This window comes from Carassius auratus, unplaced genomic scaffold (genome assembly GCF_003368295.1).
Source record: "Carassius auratus strain Wakin unplaced genomic scaffold, ASM336829v1 scaf_tig00215410, whole genome shotgun sequence".
In the NCBI taxonomy this organism is placed as follows: Eukaryota; Metazoa; Chordata; class Actinopteri; order Cypriniformes; family Cyprinidae; genus Carassius; species Carassius auratus.
The window spans coordinates 487,567-507,711 of record NW_020528076.1 but is presented as its reverse complement, the minus strand read 5'-3'; the positions used below and the strand labels follow the sequence as shown (position 1 = coordinate 507,711).

General features: G+C 36.1%; 1 protein-coding gene and 1 long non-coding RNA gene across 5 annotated transcripts in view; one reads left to right on the top strand and one right to left on the bottom strand.

Annotated features, from left to right (window-relative positions):
- Positions 1 to 20,145, top strand: part of LOC113094558 (muscarinic acetylcholine receptor M1-like) — a 92,967-nt gene that overhangs the window by 68,014 nt on the left and 4,808 nt on the right. The window contains exon 1 of one of the 2 annotated variants that reach the window (XM_026260133.1): positions 6,109 to 6,474. The exons of the other annotated variant lie outside the window; for it this stretch is intronic. Coding sequence (XP_026115918.1) covers positions 6,428 to 6,474 — 47 coding nt within the window. The 5' untranslated portion in view covers positions 6,109 to 6,427. Of the gene's footprint in view, positions 1 to 6,108; positions 6,475 to 20,145 lie in introns of those variants that run through there. 2 annotated transcript variants of the gene reach the window in all.
- Positions 15,007 to 18,603, bottom strand: LOC113094559 (uncharacterized). 3 transcript variants are annotated; one of them, XR_003288125.1, is made up of 6 exons: positions 18,295 to 18,603; positions 17,466 to 17,514; positions 16,841 to 16,988; positions 16,615 to 16,750; positions 16,197 to 16,324; positions 15,007 to 15,380 (listed from the first exon to the last, which is right to left on the bottom strand). It is a non-coding gene; the product is annotated as an uncharacterized LOC113094559 (long non-coding RNA). The 3 variants fall into 3 exon arrangements; XR_003288126.1 differs by having other exon boundaries at positions 16,841 to 16,985; XR_003288127.1 differs by lacking the exon at positions 16,197 to 16,324.

Sequence of the window (20,145 nt, the reverse complement as noted above, 5' to 3'; positions counted from 1 at the left end):
GAATGGTTCACTGATCTTTACTTCCTCGATTGAAACTTGGGAAGAAGCTTTCAGTGATGAAACTGCAACATATGCTCTTCCCTGTTCAATTCTTTAATAGAGGGACATTGATGAAGCCAAATCTAATTAGTAGGAATAATATATCTATATTTCTGCCAAAAAAGTTACTTCTTTACTTAAGAAACAACTTCTTACAGAATGTATTTACTTTAGCAATTAAATGTTGTATTTGTTTTTCTTTTTAGAAACTAACAAATCCAAATTTCTGAAAGCAAAAACACAATTTTAATAAAGTTTTTTATTGAATAGTGAATGACATCAGCAAATTATAATTGCCTGCTTGATAGGGTCTCCAAGTATTTATTTATTCAAAATACCTTAATAATATTTTCTGTTTTAATTTCTTTACTTTTACATAGCATTGCAACACAGTCAGGATTTCAGAACTGAATAGGAGAGAAAACATAAGATATATAAAAATATATAATATTTGCACTTTGTGCAAATTCTGTTTACTTGATGGTAATTGCCTAATATAATTCATTTTGGAATATAGGTCACAGCGTGTTTCATATGATCCAAAATATGGCATAATTTTTCTTTTGCATATATTGCACTTTTGATTTTTGATTCAGTTTGGAACCTTAAATTAAGCCAAACCATTTGGAAAGTAAAGAAAGACATGCAAACTTGGGGTAATATTTTTTCCAACACTTTTGAAAGACATCTGTAGCTGTCCCCTCCCTGTTCGGCTGTTTCCCTGACAGAATTATTGATCCGTCGCATCCCAAATTGGCTCGTGATTCCTGAGCCTCAACTCCAGTGTCTGGGCTGTCTGACACCGATTGGCTCGTTCAGTTCAAGTGCTTTTCCATTTTCAGGTCTATCAGTGCCTTGGGGGCTTGGGGAGCGACATATCATTTTTCTGGGTTCAGGTTTCTGAGTTGCAAGCCCCACACAAAGTCCAGCACCTTAAACTTGGCTTAAAAATTGCAGGCTAGTTGAGCCTCCATTTGAGCTGTGCATGAAGTTTTTTTTTTTTTTTTTTATTAGCTAGAGGACAGAATTCTGTGTCATAAGGATTACTGTGAGATTGGACTCTCTGCATAGTTTGCATACCCCATCCTTCATCATTCTCAGAAGGTTAACTGCCTCTGCCAAATGTCTCACAATTTAAGTCCTGATAGGCATATGTCTGCACCCTGTTATTGTATTTGGCAGTTGTGTATTTCTCATCAGAATGTAATCAGGCTGTAATCAGAATAGAGCTGGTGAGAGAGTAATTCGTCAGGCAGGCGTGCAGATTGAAGAGTGCAGTCAGTTGAGGAGGTGGAACATATTTCCACCGGAATTATTTCAAGCTTCCGATTGTTATTGTATTTTTTTTATTTTATTCTTGGTTATTTTTCACACTGTGCCATGACATGCCCTTCCTGCTCTACTTTGCAATCTGTCTTCACTCGGATGTTATTAAACATCTCCATCACTACTGTAGTTCTTGAGACATGTGCAACAAAACACATCCCACAACTTTTACCTGCTATTAGATTTTTTAAATATATTTCCACTTTGAAATGATGATAACATGAATATTTCTTTCTCAGGTGTCTCTTATGCAGATTCTGTCAGATATTAAAGAAAACATTTAAAAAGTCAAAGTCAGTCTTCATCACAGGCCTTGTTTTGGAATGCTTTGAAATGCTTTGCCTTATAATTTGTATTAAATACTCAATGTAAATTGAAGTGGTCCCTTCTGAATCAGTTAATGTAAGACACCAGATCATTCACATTTGACTGTGCATTTCCTTTTCACAGAAATTCAAAGATTTTTCTTAAGTGCTGCAAAAAATGAGATACATTTCCAGCATTTGCTGTCTTACTGAAAGGTTGATGACTTTATGATCCAGATAGTCCATATTTTATGGTTGTCAGTCAATGATTGTCGTCTTTTGCATGAAACCCATTTATTGTATGGTACAGTTCAGCAAGGCAATATCTTACGTGTCCAGGTCCTCATGGGTTTCCTAGTTTTCTTTGATGCCTTTTCCTTTAATGGATAGTCCACCCATATATTGTTGTAGACAGCCATCAGAACGCAGAACAGATCCTTATAAGCCATAGCTGCAGCTTAAAAACCTGGTGTGAGGTATTTTATTTTGTTGGAAATGTGTTGGGAATTCAGGACCACAAACCGAAGTCATATAACACTATCAGCTCCCTGTCAGGCACTCAAGATAACTCAACCATTTCCCTGTGGAAGCTCCTGCTAGTTATCATCACATTACAGTAGTGAGAGAAATACATAATAGCCTTAAGATAATGCTCTCCACGGGGAAGAGTTAGCAAAAAAAAAAAAACACATTTTAAGTAGTCAAGAGTTCATTCGCTCAGGTTTGTAGATTTAAGGTATCTCAGGGGAGCACTTCAGAGACAAGGAATTATTATTGGGTTTAGAGCTATGTACCTCTCACAAAACACATTCAATTTTTATATAATTTAAAATTGAATTGATTCACACTTGAGGGGAAACCGTGGTTTTCATTTTCTTAGTAATAGGAACACTTCCTTTATTTTTCTCTGGCTTTTGTTCTCTGTAATGTAATGTAAGCGTAGCATTGTGCTATGTCAATGCTTGGAAAGTTACTTTGAAATGACAGCATTTTTTAATATTTTGCTACAGAACTGCATGGAATTCAATGAATCATTTTTTTACATGAACCATGCAAATGACTGATTCACTTAAATCAATCTGACATCCCAGTTCTAGAGATAGAGATGCCTCCACACTGAGAGTCAGACAGCAGTTTAGACAAGCATGTTTTATTATATTATTATTATGTTCTTTTTTTTTCATTCAACTATTGCTGGGGGCAATAAAAAATGTCAGAAAATATAGCAAATGTTGTGTTTTATTACTATTATAACTACTGTAATAACTGAGCTGCTGTTAGAACGTTGGTTTGTTATTCCCCAGCACTGCTACATTAGTGCACATTTGAGTTTGCTGATTTCATATTTACTTGATATAGTCACCAGATATTTTAAGTGCACCTGAATGCTTTTCTGGAACAAGAAATTTGCAGCAAAGAGCATGATCTACTGTGTGCTATTGTAGTGACACACGTGGTTTTGAGTGGCTGTCAGCGGTTGACTTCTGCTCTGTGTTCACTATAACATGTGTACTTCTCTTAGCATCTAACTGTGTTAAAATGATGCATAGAGTAGACATTCATCATTCTTAAAGATTACACTTGTAGTTCCACTGCCAAATTTAAAGGTAAAGGGTGTAGTTTATGCGCCATACAGAGTTTCAAAAACAAGTATTGTTTTTAGGCAGGAGCACACCCATCATTTCCCATTGGACAGACGAACTACTAGCACCTTAATGTTGTGCCATTGGTTGGGACAGTGTTGCAGTGTCAGTCTGGCCCCAATCCTAAAACAAACAGCAATGTTAAGAAGGCACCACTGAGCTACAGTGTTTACAGTTATCTGGAATGGAGTACTTATGTCTCTGCGTATTAAACTAGAGTAGAAGAAATATTTGGCTTCAAAGATGTTGCATAGTTCACTTTTAATAAAATCTTAAACATAAATTTGGTTAAACCAATCCTAAATCCAGATCTGAATTTAAAACAGCTTCATTTTCATTGTAGTGCCAGAAACTGCCGATGCTGGTTTTTTCGTAAACTCTTCAGTGGCTGTTAATGAACCATTTGGAAATTATAAACAGGGAAATGATAACAAACGTGACAAAGTGACTGGAATTAATTCATTTTCGAAGCGAGCTGGTGATGTGAGATGACATGAGTGACAGCGACTGTTGGCAATGTGAATTGTTGAGGAGACCTTATGCAAATAAGCAGCGATCAGCCTCCTGATAGTGTAGTCGAGTGGGAATGCCAAGAGTAAATTGATGTGATGTCCTCTCTATAAACGCACTGTGAGAAAATGACTTTTATCCATTATAGGCCACATGTAAGCTATTAGCAAGCCCAATGGCAACACATTTCTACCATATACTGTATTACTGTATTGCGTTAGATTTCTATCAAAAATTGAAAATCTTAATTTTATTAATAATCATAATCACTGAAAGTCAACATGAATTGTCATTCACACTCCATGTTACTGTTCTGTAAGGTGACATTTACAAGTCAAACAAAATGACCAAATATAAGGGAACTTTGTTTGAAATGTATTGAATGTTAAAAAGTAGCTGCTGTTACCATAAATACCAGAATGGCACTTGACTGAATGTGATTTCACTAAAATAGAAATCAAAGGAATAGTTCACGCAAATGTAGGCCTATTCAATCTCAGGCCATCTTGTAGAAAAGTTTGTTTCTTCATTGCAGCAGATTTGCAGAAATTTAGCATTCAATCTTATTCATTAATAGAGTAATGATCAGTTTTTGTTTCAAGAAAATTAAATAGTTTTTCTTTGGCTGAAACTATATGTTCATGCTCATGTTGAAGTAATTTATATATTATGCTGACCTTGCTAAGCGCCTAGCATCAACTAAGCAGAACTAATCTATCACCCCGCTTGCCTCCTCTGGCATCCACACTTACAGGAAATTCTACACAGTCCACTAGAATGCAGCTTTGCGGGGCGATATTAATTATCAGTGGTGTGTACATACTGCCTTTTATATTCATTCTGTTTTCATTTGCCAAGACATTCATGTGTGCAGGTGCAGCCAGGTATCAGTGATTATGGATCTGTCCCTGATAAGATCTTTCATCTGACTGAAGTATTCAAGAATACAACGATTCACTTGCTGTTTCTAAATGAAAAAAGCTCTTAAATATTCATGGCCGCCTCAGGCATCTTGTTTGCCAATATACTGTATACTCCGCAGTACACATCACTTGTAGAAGATCAAATTTGTACTCTGCTGGAAAAAAAAAACTGAACCATTTTTACCAGATTATGTTTTTCGAGCAAACTAAATTCCAGGCATGTCCTCATCGTGTCATTGTAATGAATACAGAATGCATTTCTTGCAGGATCTGTTCTAGCATGACCAGAAATCAGAGTTTGTGTGTGTGTGTGTGTGTGTGTGTGTGTGTGTGTGTGTGTGTTTTATTAGTTATTTATTGGCATACAGTACAGCCAAGCAATTACAAGGGACTGCCCTCCGAAGGTGAAGATATAAAAGGAATATTTAATGCAATTTTGGCTGCAGGGTTGTGGTCGGATGAAAGGGAAAAGGGAACATTCATTTTGCTCCAACCCAAGAGTCAATGTAATATACAGAGACATATCCAGAGGAGATGAGTTTTCTTCTGTGGAAAATAATTGCACTGAACTCACAGGGAATAAAACATCCTCACAAGGAATCAAATGTGAGTTGGTTTCCTTTGCCCAAGCTCTTAAGTTCAATGCTGTATGTGTTTACTTCATTCATCAAGTAAATGGGGTTTTATCATTACAAATGCAATGCAGAATGCAGGTTTGTGTACACAGGCATATAAACCAAAACAAGCACTTGACCACATTCACCCTTAAATGGTTAGGAACATAATACAGTATCAGTTAAATAATTTATTTTCATATTTATTTATTCATTCATTCACTTTATTGTTATTACATATAGTTTTACAGTTCACATTGATTATGAACATAACATGAACATTATTTTTGAGTGTTATAGTCACAGATTTTTTTTTTTTTTAATTTTCTATATTTATTGTTATCATATTATTTTATATATTTTCACAAAAAAATGTAAATTGTTCTGAAGATTTACCCTTATGCCATTCAATATATAGATGAGTTTGTTTCTTCATTTGAATTGATTTGGAGAAATGTTGCATTACATCACTTGCTCACCACTGGATCCTCTGTAGGGAATGGGTGCTGTCAGAATGAGAGTCCAAGAAGCTGATCAAAATGTCACAATAATCCACAAGTAATCCACACAACCCCAGTCCATAAAATAATGTCTTGTGAAGCAAAACGTTTGTAATAAATTCCCCATGTTTGTAATAAATCAATCATTTGTGCTAAGATACTGTACAGTATATAAGAAATTGTGCACTTTTTTTGTGCTTTATCAACTCGGTAACACACTGATGCAAAAAGTGATGTACTGTTATGTAGTTATGTGAACAGAAGGAGCCTCAAAATCTGATTGCAAGTGGTCACAGGAGACACATGTTTGAGATGCACGTTATTACCAGGTGTAAACAGCAATGCATTTAGTCTGACCACTTGTGATCGCTCCGAGATGGATGATAATACCTGGTGTAAACAGGACCATAATCATCCTTCCAGATACATGTAGACTGTACGATGATGACACCTATTGACTCGTTGGCTACGACGCACGTTTATGTAGAAGAATAAAACATCATTAGCATACGCTAGTGGTAAAAAAAAAAGATCATAGTGAATCACACTTTGACAGTAGAAGTTTTTATGTGTGCTGAGTACCGTGGGAGCAGCGAAAGGGGAAGAAATAAGAGGTAGGCAGTTTTATGTTTCAGCGCCATGTTGCATTTTTACTGGTTGGTCAGTAAATGTGGATCCTAATTACAAACACACTATACGATGAACATGCTGAATTTCTGACCATGCCAGAAAATTATCGTAGGTTATCTTAGGTCGCAAGACTGTGAAACGGCCATCTTTGAACCTCTCTCACTGTGTGACAAAGGCCCATCGATTAGGAGCCACGATCACAGAAAATGCCATAATTGTTTCACAATGCCAATCTTTTGTCTGGGACAGCCGAAAATTGTGCAGTGTGTCTCGGGCTTTACTCCCAGCTTGAGCATTCCTCTCCCGCTGTTGTGTTTACACAGGAGACTGAGTGTGCTTCTCTTCTCAGACAGGTCTGTGCAGGAGTCCTGCCTCAGGCTGCCATGTAAGGCCTGATTATCACTGCGCAACATACAGATATGGAGAGTATTCATAGACACTCATGGTGGAGGAAATTTACAAAATGGCATTTTCATAATGTATTTAAGGTGATGATTTTATGACAACAGTTTTATTTTAATGTTAGGAAGAACAGATATTGTAATAGGTTAAAAAGATATATAGTTATGTTTATGTATATTTTTAGCACATGTCTCCTATGAGAATAAGTAAATGTATGTGTAGATAGATAAATAGATAGAGAAAGCTGCATGCATCTATTTGATATATTATTAAAACGAGTACCAATAACAGTGTTATGCATTTGTGATACAAATTGCACAAAGACGGAGATCTACGTAGTCTTTTAATCAGATAAATCCAGGAAAACATGCACAGAAACCAATTTAACATAGATGGAGAACAGATGTAGTCTAAGGTAAAACTGAGTAGAATTTGACCAATATGGGTTTTTCTATAGCTGATGGCGATGTTTAGAGGTCAGGGTCAGCTGATGGCCGATATGTGCTGCCGATTTTTAGGGCCGATATCTTGAAGTTTTCCCCTTCATTTGCATGCTAAAATAATACCACTGCAGATGCATTTTGCAGCATTAAGGTTATTAATTGATCGTTCATTTAAACGACGATCGATCATGGAAATTATCGAATATTGACATCCCTAAATGCAAATGAGTTGGATGGAAACCTGGCTATTTTCTGCATCAAACCATGCTTGCGAACAAATGTCATTTACCGTTCTGGGCAGCTCCAGGACAGCTGTCTCTCCGAGCACGGTGCTGTCTGTGAGCGGGGCGGTAACGTAGCCCTCGATCACACTGCAGTGTTTGTGAGAGCTGCCAACTTCTCCACACCATTTACAGAGTGAAATTCTCTGACTACCTGTATCTCCCAGGACTGTTGTTGAATCTTCCAAAAGCTTTGGCTTGGGGTCCTTAACTTGCAGCAGCAGCACTTTCCTTCGCTCCAATAACACGGGGCTGCCCGCCAACGTGTCTGACTTTAAATCGGCACAACTAAACCAGATATCGGCTGATTCCGATATATTAAAAAATGACATCTAGAACTGGGGACTAATAAGCATAAACCAAACAAAGGGAACTAATGAGATGATTAACAGACAACAGACAACGGAGAGAACAGAAAACAAGGCATTCCTGTAACAAAAAGAGCACCAAATTAGCATATTAGAATAAGTTCCAAAGGATCAATATCACTGTTTTACTGCGTTTTTGATCAAATAAATCCATTTTTGGTGACTTATTTAGAAAAATCGTAATTATTCAGAAAATTTGAATGGTAGTTTATGTAATGCTGTGCTGTAAGTATTTATAGTGATGGTCATTCTTTAATACAAACAAGACTCTGACACTATGTTGATTGCTCTTTTGCATGTGTGAAAAGCAGGCATTCATAGTTTCATTTCTAAGTGAAGTTATACTTTTTCTAATGGTCTTGGCAGCAATAATTTATCAGATGATGGAACAGAGCATTATAACTAGGCATATTTCCAAATACATACGCAGGCGAGCACACAGTATTTTAAAAGTGCAAATTGTGACTAGGAGGAGGTTTATTTTTTGGGGGGCAGTGCTGGCAATGATACGGATGCTTGGTGGGCTGTGTTTTATACCCAACCTCCTGGAAATTCTCTACACAGGAATCAAAGAAATCCCTTGAGCCTTCGAAAAAGTTAGTTTATCTTGCCCTCTCACACAAAGCTATGCATGCTGACACATGTTCTCTGCAACTTAAAGCATGCACGTGCACACTATTGGCACTCAAGCATGTTCTCAAACATGCATATCTATGTCCATGTTTCCATTTAAAAATTGTTTAATGGGAGAAAAACCTTTCCACAGCTTACCATTATTATAGACTGGTTTTGTGATGGCATTTTTAATAACCAAAAAATGATATTCGTAAATTTACAGTATTATAAGATAGTATAACAGAATTCCTCCCAGATTAATTAATGTGGCCACATAGCAGCAGAGTTCCTAAAAACAGTATATGCACAGTAAGATATTGGTTTTGAATGTCTGTGCTTCAGTTGGAATAATTATCTCTGTCTCTGCTGGTGTAAGCATTCCTCTGTGTGCTCCTGGAGACTGGTTAACACTCAGAAGCACAGCCCTAGTGGTTTAGTAAAAGGCTATTGAACTGCATGTGGTCTGTCCTTGAAGGAGAAGAGGGGAGAAGTTAAAAATACCTGTTGGTCCTGCTATTTACAGGGTCTAAGTCTCTAGCAGCAGATCTTTTTTACATAGTAGATACGAGCATGTGGTTTTTCTCTTAGATTGGTATCTAGAGTCTGGGAATTAGTGTTGGGAGTAACTAACAGTAAGTAATGATGCTATTAGCTTTATCAGTAACATAAGAATACTTCAGATGTTTCTTTTTTACAAATGCTTTTGTATTGCACTGCACACACTCAAGTGAGTTAACTGATAATAATAATTTGTAAATCTGTTCTCCTAAAATGTCCTCTTTTTCACATATGCTCTGGAAAGTCTGATTCATTCTAGTGAACCATTTCATTTATTTTTATGTCATTTTTTTCTTTTATATGAGATTATTGTAAAACTACTCTTAGTTGTATTTAGCATAATTTTATGTTCAAGTTTAATTCTAATTTGATTTAAAAATTGTAAAATGTTTTGATTTGGTGTTTGAATTATTTAATTGTCATAAACCTTTATTGTTTTGTGGCAGATGATATCTGTCTAATTAAATGATAAATTAAATTATTGCATAGTTATTTTTAACTAAATAAATAAATATTGTCCTCTTTAAAAAATAATTAGTTTTTTGTGTGTATTGTCTTATATACTTTTAATTGTATGTGTGTACTGTAAGTACTGTATGTATGTACTGGTTTAATTATTATATTATATTATACTATATTATATAAATCTTCAGAAGGTGCTGTATTAAAAAATAAAATAAAAACATTACATATTCTGTAGCTATGAAAATGTCAATTTTGATTAGTCATTCAAAATCAGACTTAGATAATGGTAATACAAAACCCCTTCCATAAGAACTTAAACTTATCATTGCCTTAGACAGTATTTGTGAATGAAACACGTTTCTATGATGACTTGAAGATATTTCAAAAACATGCAATCCCAAATCGTTCTGTAGTGGACCAGTTCAAGCTTTACAAAGCAGGCAAATTTAACTCTGGCCAATCGCACAGAGAGAGGATATGCTGCTGCTCCGGGGATGTGGATCGTGTCATAGTCTGTGATAGATTCTTCGGCATGCCTGAGATTAAGGTATTACTTACAGCGGGGTGGATCGATACAGATGCACTGTTGATGACTGGAGAAAGGAACACATTTTCTGTTCTACCAGTCTTATATGATCACTTGTCTTGTGGTCACAGCCTCGGTGTGTAACACGTATGATACCTCAGCCTCACCTTATCAGCCACTCAAATTTGTAATGTCAGGTGTTGTTCATTCCGAGGTAAAGGGTGTAGATTAGCCCATCATGCTGATGAAACAATCTAACCCTACAGAGGACCTATATGTCTGATATCGAGTACAGATGTAAAGGATTTTATTCTGACTGGCATTTTCATCTAGACCGTAATAAGGTCACCAAATTGCTTTGGCTTCACAGAAAACCTGTTTACCTCTAACGTTGTATACAGATATCTCTCAGTTGATCCAACTTGGAGGCCCGGTTGAGGTGTTTCAACTGAGAACAGATGGAGTAAAGAATTACAGCTTCACGATAACCAAAAACCCAGAACGTTTGACCGAACATAGTTAGCTAACACAAAGGAACAGGTAATAAACACTAGTAGAAGAGCAGATTAAGACTAATTAGTGATTAGTGATGGAAGAAAAGAGGAAAACAGGAAATCAAAAAGCAGATATATAGATGAGATGAAGAACAATCAAGTAGTATCAGTCTTGTTATAGTGAAAACATTTAGATAATTAGCAAAGTTTACACTGGATGAATTACCATTAAAAACAATATAAAGAAATGCACACATTTGGTCTAATATGGAAAATGATTCTATTTTGATTTTTTTTCTTTCTCTTTATAAACTATATTATCAGTGTAACAATGAAAAGTTGATTGGCCAAAAAAAAAAAAAAAAAAAAAAAATCTCCACTGTACAACAAGTAACATGTAAAATGAATTATTATATACAATTCTTTGAAAGAAAATTGTATCATATGTATATAATTTATTTAAAAGTCTTATTTTTTTGTGGCATTTGGTGATATTTCACACCTCGCCTTCAACTGAACTTAAAAGGACTGAAAAAAAGACGCGGGTAGAATGTCATATGTCAAAGGGTTATATGCAGAGGTAAAATAAGAAGGAAGTTGCTCTGGGACGAATCCCTCGCCATCACTTTTAATCATAAGAGATCAGTAAATGATCTGTTAGAAAGCAGTCTCTCATGCTTCACTGATCTTCTTTGACTTTCGTATTGAGATATTGAGAGATAATTATGGCTTCTCATCTATAATTGTACCCATGCCAGTGATTCATTCAAATTCCAATCGGCATATTGATCAAGGTTCTGCACGTGTTCACCACTGACATTTCTGATGGTCAAAGGCCATGTGAGGTAATCACGGATCTCCCTCAAACTCTGGAAAAGAATGCGTTGACATTTAACCATCATTCTTCAGAAATCCTCATTTATAGAACATGCCTTATTTCAAAATACCCAACACACACACAGACAAAGAGAAAGCTTTTACAACACACTGTCTTCACACTTAACTACCCGGCCAGGGGGGATGGTACCAAAACATGCCAGTGTGTTTTTCCACAGAAGACCATGAAAACAAAAGCAGCCAGTGCAGTTTTTAGTCCATTACCTCCACAGACGTATTTCACTTTTGAATATGCGTGTTTATGGCATGCAAATAAATCTTTACATGTGAGGACGAGTGGTTTTACACACAAAAACGATGTTTGATGTACAGTACGTTTGAAGTCATGCATGTAAACTCCAGATGTTCGTTTGATTCTAGGTCTGTCATCAAAGGCTTCATCAAACCGTATTTGCTGTCGTGTGCCCCTCACGCTTCCCTCCACATCCTCCCTGGTCACCATGACAACAGCCCGTTCGTCAGCTGCTGTTTGCGGATCAGCCGAAATTAAGAAATTCCCAAATTCCACAACTGAATGGAATTATGACTGCGTGTCACTAGTTTTGTAAAAATGTGTTTGCTATCCTTCATCTGAGCTTGTGTGTGTGTGTTTATAGGTCATAGCACAACCCTTAAAGGATAAAAGCACAGAGCTGAACACAGGAGTGCAGGACCCCGAATTAGTGCCCAACGCTAATTAGACTTCTTTTTGACTTAAAGGTCCCGTTTTTCACGCTTTTTTGAAGCTTTGATTGTGTTTACAGTGTGCAACATAACGTGTTCATGTTTCGCGTGTAAAAAAACACAGTATTTTTCACACAATTCACCTATCTGTATACCGCTGTTTTCACTGTCATAAAAACGGGCTGATGACTTCCTTGTTCTATGAAGTCCCTCCTTCAGAAATACGTAACGCGTCCTGATTGGGCCAGCGGTTCCTGTGTTGTGATTCGACAGCAGCTTAGAGCAGGCTGACCTCCTGGTAACGCGATTGGACTAGTTTTGAGAAGCAAGTGGGCAGGAGCATGTGCTGGAGATGTACTTACAGTATGATCACAGGAGCGTTTTTACTGACGAGATGCGCATGAAAATCGCATTCGTTTTTTTTCACAGCCCTAACATCTAGTTAAAAAAGCTAAACAGCGTTGCCCTTTGTGTAATAAGTTAAAACTGTTAAACGCACCAACTTAAATAATAAAATACACTTACCGGTTGTGGTCCATAAACAACACCTTCTCCAGACAAAGAGGGAACTGCTCCATCTTTCAAGAATAATCTTTGTGCGAATCCGGCATTAAACTGATTGAGATTGAGGAAGTTGTCCTCAGCAAGCTGTCCTCAGCAAAATGTGCTGCACATAGTTTTACATGTGGATTATAATTTTCGGGAACAGAGTTAAACATAAATTGTAACAGTAATCTCCAAGTACAGCGTCCCTGGGAAGCCCAAACAAAGGTGATTGGACTCCGAGATGAAAATAACAGCGTTTCAACGACATGGCAAACACAAACGCAGCTCTTCCTTCTTCTCCGTTGGAGTGCAACAAGACCACGGCCCCCTTTTTGTGTATTCATGTGGGCGGAGTTTAGTCAAAAAACAGTTTTAGTGACGTTATTACTGCAGGAACTAGAGGGCTGTTGTCCAAACGGGTCGTTTTTTGTAGGCGAATTCTGTTAAATCAAATATCTCGCTTGGCATTGAACTTTGAGCTTTAGAATTTTACAGATATTATTTATACTCTAACAAAAACATTACACACTAACTAAAGTTTAAAACATGGGATCACGAAGAAGGGGACCTTTAATCTCGTGTTGCTTGGTTGTTGCATTGAATGCTGGCTTGTTTTTCAGCCTTTACTTTCAAAGCCTGTGTTTAAACACTATTCAGTCTATATTTATGTACCATATCTGATATCTCGCTTAAAGATGAATCAAACAGCACCACCTAAAGCTATAAATAGTCAAGCTTTACTGATTCACACAGAAGTCGAATTGTATTTTATCCACATTATTAAATGTTTTTAATCAACCCCAAACTTCTGAACGGAAGTCATTTTTAGCTGCTACACCTGTACCATGTTGCATTCTGATAAATTGTGTTTCTTAAGCATAACATAATAACAATAACACAATTCCTCTGACAGTTATTTCATTGAAATGTAGCTTGATGATATTATCCTTGCCATTTTAATATGGAAGTGATGTGCAGGTGTTTGAAGAACAGCTTTGATTGTGGCTTATCTTACACTCTAAAAAACACTGGGTTAAAAACAACCCAAATTGGGTTGTTTTTAACACAACTGCTGGGTAAATATAGGACAGAACCCATATGGGGTTAAACTAACCCAAGAAGTTGGGTTATTAATTTTAACCCAGCAAATGGGTTGTTTTTTCTACCCAAAAATTGGTTATTTTTACAAAAATAATGGGTTAATTTGATTTCATAAATGGGTTATATTTTCAAAGGAATTTTTATTCCTTTTAACATTAAATATACCACATAATAAACAAACAGGACAACATTGTATTATCTTTATTTTTCTTTCAGCATATTACACTTTGTAATTACACTTTACCTCAACCAAAAATTCAAGAGATCATACAAAACTAAAAAAATAAAATTCCATTTATAAACAGTATTTAAAACAATTTCTTTCATTTGTATGGTTTGCCTCTGTAACTTTTCTAAACTGTAAATGTTTAGAAAAAAAAAATTGAATTCATTAACTCCAAAGAACCACAAGGTTTAGTAATGCATTTAAAAAATAATTCATATTATTTTTAATCCATATGCTCATGAAATTCATGAACTCCAAAAAACCTCAAGGGTTTTTTTAAATATACAAATAAATACTTATTTTTAAATAATCCATATGCACATGAAATTAAAACTAAAATACTTTACCTCAAGAACTGTTTGTTACAAAGCACATTTGTTTTAAGCCTACATTATGGACCTGTTGTTTTAAGTCTACAAAATGAACACAAAAATAAATCTATGAAATACAACGTATTGGCAGTAAAAGATTTCTACATAAAAATGTAATTGATAATCAGTACGCATAAAGTAATACTCTTCCTCAAGCAATAAAACAGTTGTTTATACAAAAAAAACAGAACAAAAATCTCATGTGCAAATAAAACTTAAACTAAAATGCTACCTCGTGTTCTTGAACCACTGTTTGTTCAAAGAACCTCTTATAATCTACTTGCAAGAATGTAGTGCCCAGTGCAAAAAATTCACTGTTGGGGATTCACTTCCCTCCAACTCAAAAATATTATGAATAAACTCCCTAATATAGAAACAATGTTTCGGTTAGTTTACATCAAAAACATAAAACGATTTGAAACATACATTTACTGTCCCAATGAAGTGAAGTGAAAGTGATGTGACATTCAGCCAAGTATGGTGACCCATACTCAGAATTCACGCTCTGCATTTAACCCATCCGAAGTGCACACACACAGAGCAGTGAACACACACACACACTGTGAGCACACACCCGGAGCAGTGGGCAGCCATTTATGCTGCGGCACCCGGGGAGCAGTTGGGGGTTCGATGCCTTGCTCAAGGGCACCTAAGTCGTGGTATTGAGGGTGGAAGAGAGCACTATACATTCACTCCTCTCACCTACAATTCCTGTCGGCCCGAGACTCGAACACACAACCCTTAAATTGTGAGTCCAACTCTCTAACAATTAGGCCATGACTTCCCCTTAAACAATAGTTCTTTGTTCCAAAGCTTCTCCTGCGAGGATGACAAATGCCCGCGACGCAATGTGTCCATTTTCAAGTTACAGGACATATGGGTAAGGTCTTGATGCTTCAGCCTGCTGGAGGTACTCCACCATATTTGTTCCAACCTAAAGGACAGATAATGCAAATGAATAAAGGTGAAACAGAATGGGAGTGTCAGGGGTGTGGGTATGGGTGGTGGGTTGGGGATTCATTCGAAAGTGTTTATTCAATCAAGCAGTCTTTAGAAACAATAGGTCTTGTATAGGCAGAGCTTTGGATGAGGCAAAATACCTGAAAATTATTACAGCTTGATCTGGCCCACTTTGACAGAGCCACTAACAGGGATGCTAAGCAAGTCAAAAGAGTTTTGGTAACACTTGAAATACTTTAATTTTACTTTAATTTCTACATTTAATATTCTGCCCTACAAAAGCAAAAGACCTTAACTTGCTAGAGTGTGAAACTGAAAAAAAAAGACTTTTTTTTTATCTGTCTAGTAAAATTAATTATAGCTAGGACACTAGAAATTTGCCAGTAAGATGTTTTAGTAATGAAAATTATCTACAGAAAAAAAAATTGTGAGCTCAGACTTATTTATCCAAGATACATTATAAATTAAATTACAAAGTTCTTATAGAGGATATCTTGTCAACATGTTACTATATATAAGACTGGAATAACGATGTTGGACATTCAGCTTTGATCACAAAAAAAAATGTTCTTAATATATTCAAATAGCAAATATTAATTTATTGTAACAATATTTCACAACATTACTATTTTTGCTGTATTTGGATCAAATAAATGCCTTTGTAAGCAGAAGAGACTTAATTTAAAAACATTTAAAAAATCATACCGATCCCAAACTTTTGAATGGTAGTGTATTCAACCTGGTGAAGTCATTAAATGATTGAAGTACATTTCTGTAAAGTCGTACTTACAGTCTGAATGTCAATGAAAGCTTTTTTGCTTTCATCATTGCTGGGCCGGATTGTTTTTCTGCCAATTTTGTAGGGTGGAGGTGGTAGCAAAACAGGTAATAGCTTTAGTGCAAGATTTCCCTTTGCATCTGTAGGAAAATAATATTACATTCATCAACACTACTAAAAACAGTAGCGAGTTGTCATTGAGAATATAGGGCCAGATTTACTAAACAGGTCAAATTAGCATGAGTCCAAAATCCCATAAAAGTGTAGACTGAAGTGTAAAGTTGTGCTGTTGATCCACTGACAATATGCAAATAAAAAAAAAACAGATTTTTTTCATCACTGCATTTCTATAGTAATCCTGACAGTACTATGGTGCAAGCTATTAGTAAATCTGGCCCATAATATCAAAATATTGTAGAAACATTTTAACCTTCTGTCATTTCTTCAGCTGTACATGAAAGCTTTGCTTCTCGCTCACAAAAAGCAAGATCCTGTCAGTATACCAGCCATTTTTCAAACAGTTTTGGGGCTTCATCTTAATGTAAAATGTGAAAGTCCTGTGCAATCTAAAAGCAAAAATAACAAAAAAAAAACTTCTCAAAAAAGACTTAATATAACTCATGTTACCATATGACAAAGACATTATGTTAACATACCATGCCTGAGGTAGTTAGCCGAGGAAACTCATGGAGGACCTCAAACATATTTTTCAGATGTACTGTTCCACCTGGCTGATGGGCTGTGTGTTGTTTCTCAGCCATTGTTTAATTTCTTCAGCTCTCTCTTCAGATACGGTTGATTCTACTGGACAAAGAAATAGCAATGCTGTTAATCAAATAGAGGCTTATGAAAATTTTTTACATGTAAAAGGATTAGTTTCCATAAAAACAGAAATACTCTTCAGAGCTTTTCAACACTTTAACTAGTAAATCCTGGATGTTTCTAAACTCCATGCAAACTGATTCCTGAATTATACTGCTTAACATTTCACTTTGCTCATAATTTGCTCACAAGTCGTTCCAAACCAGTAAGACCTCCGTTCATCTTCGGAAGACAGTTTCACGGTCTCACGGGTTTGGAACAACATGAGGGTGACTTATTAATGACATAATTTTGATTATTGGGTGAAGTAACGTTAACCCTTTAACTAAACGGGTATAACCACAATAACGTTACCGGATCTTTTTAATAATAGTAACAGCTGTTTTTTTATGGTTTATGGTCATTTTATTATGATCAATGTATGGCAATCATTCAAATTAGATGAGATAAAAGTGTCACCTCCAGCTAAAGGCTGTGGATTTGCCACCACGGACAGTCAAGAGCAGGTCTGAGGGGAAAAAACAATATATTTTAGTCCAAGATTAATTGACACTTACCTGGATTTCAAATAATAATACATTTATTAAATGAATAAATGATTAGAAATGTATTTTTATTGTGAAAAAAAAAAAAAACGAAACGCAACAGACAGAAAAAAAAATAGGTAACGTTATCTCTGGTGCTCGCAAATGCAGGATGCTTTATGATCTATCATATAAAGTTAAGTGATATTTTAAAATCAGAATGGGACATTTTTGCCAATCAGTAACGATTCAATGATAAAAAGACCAATACAAACCTTTATTTCACCAGAAAAAAAGGCTGAAGTCAGTTTGTTTTTAAAATATTTTCTCCTGTAACGATCCAAAATATGCCCGCGACAGATGACCCAAAAATTGGGTTGTTTTGGCTTAGCACTGCATGCAGTAAGATGGGGGATGGGCAAGTCAAGGAATGCACGTTTACATCACATTGATCTCGTGGCATTGAAATTAATTGACTTAATGGACTTTGAAGTAAATTATGTCATTTAACAGTTAAGAAGAAACGTAAGACTTTGACAAAAGGGTCGTTTAACACATAAAAACTGAAGAAAACGTATTTACTATCCAGCAGGCATTACCAGCAAACCAAAACGAGCGAATCTGGCGGTGCATTTAATGTCATGTAAACGTGACTGTTGTCGCACATTTCTTTGCCTTTTTATCGCTCGTTCGCTCATTATTATGTTATGTGTGTAAATATGTTTAAAAATACATGTCAAATGTATAAATATATTGATACGAACCTTATTTCTCCAAATATTACAGCGTGTGTGTGGCATCCACCTCCACCTCGAATTCAGTCAGCCCGCGCTGCGCTGATCCTGCGCGGAGTTGATTTGACCCAATGAGCTGGGTTATTGCGTCCGAGTGGGGGAGGGGGTGCATTGATTCAGCTCTCAGTGAAAACGACCCAGAAAATAACCCAGCGGTTGGGTTACATAGAACTACCCAAAAACTACCCAAGACTGAGAAAATAACCCAAAAAATTTACCCAAATGGCTCAACCCAGCACTTGGGTAGAAAAAATAACCCAGGATTTTTTAGTGTGTAGTCAGTACTGAAACCGTTTTTTAATTCGTTAAACACTGATATCTCTTTTTGCAGTGCTAGTTTTAAATATTGAGATGTCTTTTGTTGTTTATTTGCAGAACATGTATTCAAGGTTGTATATAGAGGTAATTAAGCAATGTTACACAAACAGAAACACTGCTGAACAAAATTGTGTACTGAATTAAGCAGTTGGTATCGAGTAACTTATATTTGTGCAACATTTGGCCCGTTTGTATTTTTTTCTTTTAAAGTTATCCTAACACTACCGGTCGAACTTTTTAATTATTATTATTACTTTCCAGTTCATTATTGATAATAATAATAAGAAATGTTTCTTGAGCACCAAAACAGCATAATAGACTGATTGCAGAAGGTTAATGTGACACTAAAGACTAGAGTAGAGGTTGTTGAAAATTGGAAAATTTAACTTTGCCATCACAGAGATACATTTGAAAATATCTTAAAATACAAAGATCAAATAAATGCAGCCTTGGTGACCATACTTCTTTCAAGAACTTAATTATTCCTAACGTTTAGTATAGTATTTAATTTGTTTTAAACAAGCCAGGTTCTATGACAGCTTTGTTCCCTCAGTTTTAAACACAGAGTCTATATATGTATTCTTGGTCTGCCTATTATAAAGTAATTATCCCTTTGTTTCCACTGTAGGAGAACTGAGATTGAATCCAATAGCTAATTACCTCTCTCTCTTTTGTTGCACTGTGTGTGTGTGTGTGTGTCAATACCCATATCCGTTTGTTATTTTTTCTGTTTTAAATATGCAAACCCATATATGGTATCTTAGCGACAATATGAATATACCGTGTGATTATATGATCAGGTTGTTGTTCCCTAATCTTGCATCTCACCTACTTCTCACTCTCATCTTTGTCTTCCCCTCGCATCCCTCTCTACCTTATCAAGATGAAAAAGAGACAGATGTTCTGGGTTCAATATCAGCTCTTTCCCTTTAAAGAGTATGACTATATTTAGTAACGTAGGCATGTTCTGTTTAATGATGCTTTATGATTGTCACACTTCCTTTTTTAGAGCAGCAGTCAACAGCCTTTTGACTTATTTCTGAAGTTGGATTGGCACTTCCTAAGGTGCACCCCTCCCCCAACCCGCTTCCCAGAAATAAGAAGTGTTTGTGTGTAATTGTGTAATATCTTTTGTATTAATTTATGTATTTTTAGATCTTGCACATGACCAGGACACTTTGGATATGCGTACCTTGAACTTAATGTGTGTAACTTCTGGTCAAGAACTAAATATCATTTTCATCTGAAGAGATGAGACGTTCAGCCGTCCTTGGCCATGAGCCAGTTACATTCTATTCTCTGCCCCTATCAGTGAGATTAACTGTGCATTTGTGTGAGGCATTCTGGGAAAGCTCTGCAACAACTTCCTCTTGCAGAATCTAAGTAATGGAACACCTCTTCCATCTTTCATCTTTCTCGATGTTAACATTTTTTTTTTTTCTGCTGTTCCTGTGTCTGCTAGCTCGGAGAGTCTCTCAGATGGATCTACTTTTAACTGGAGTG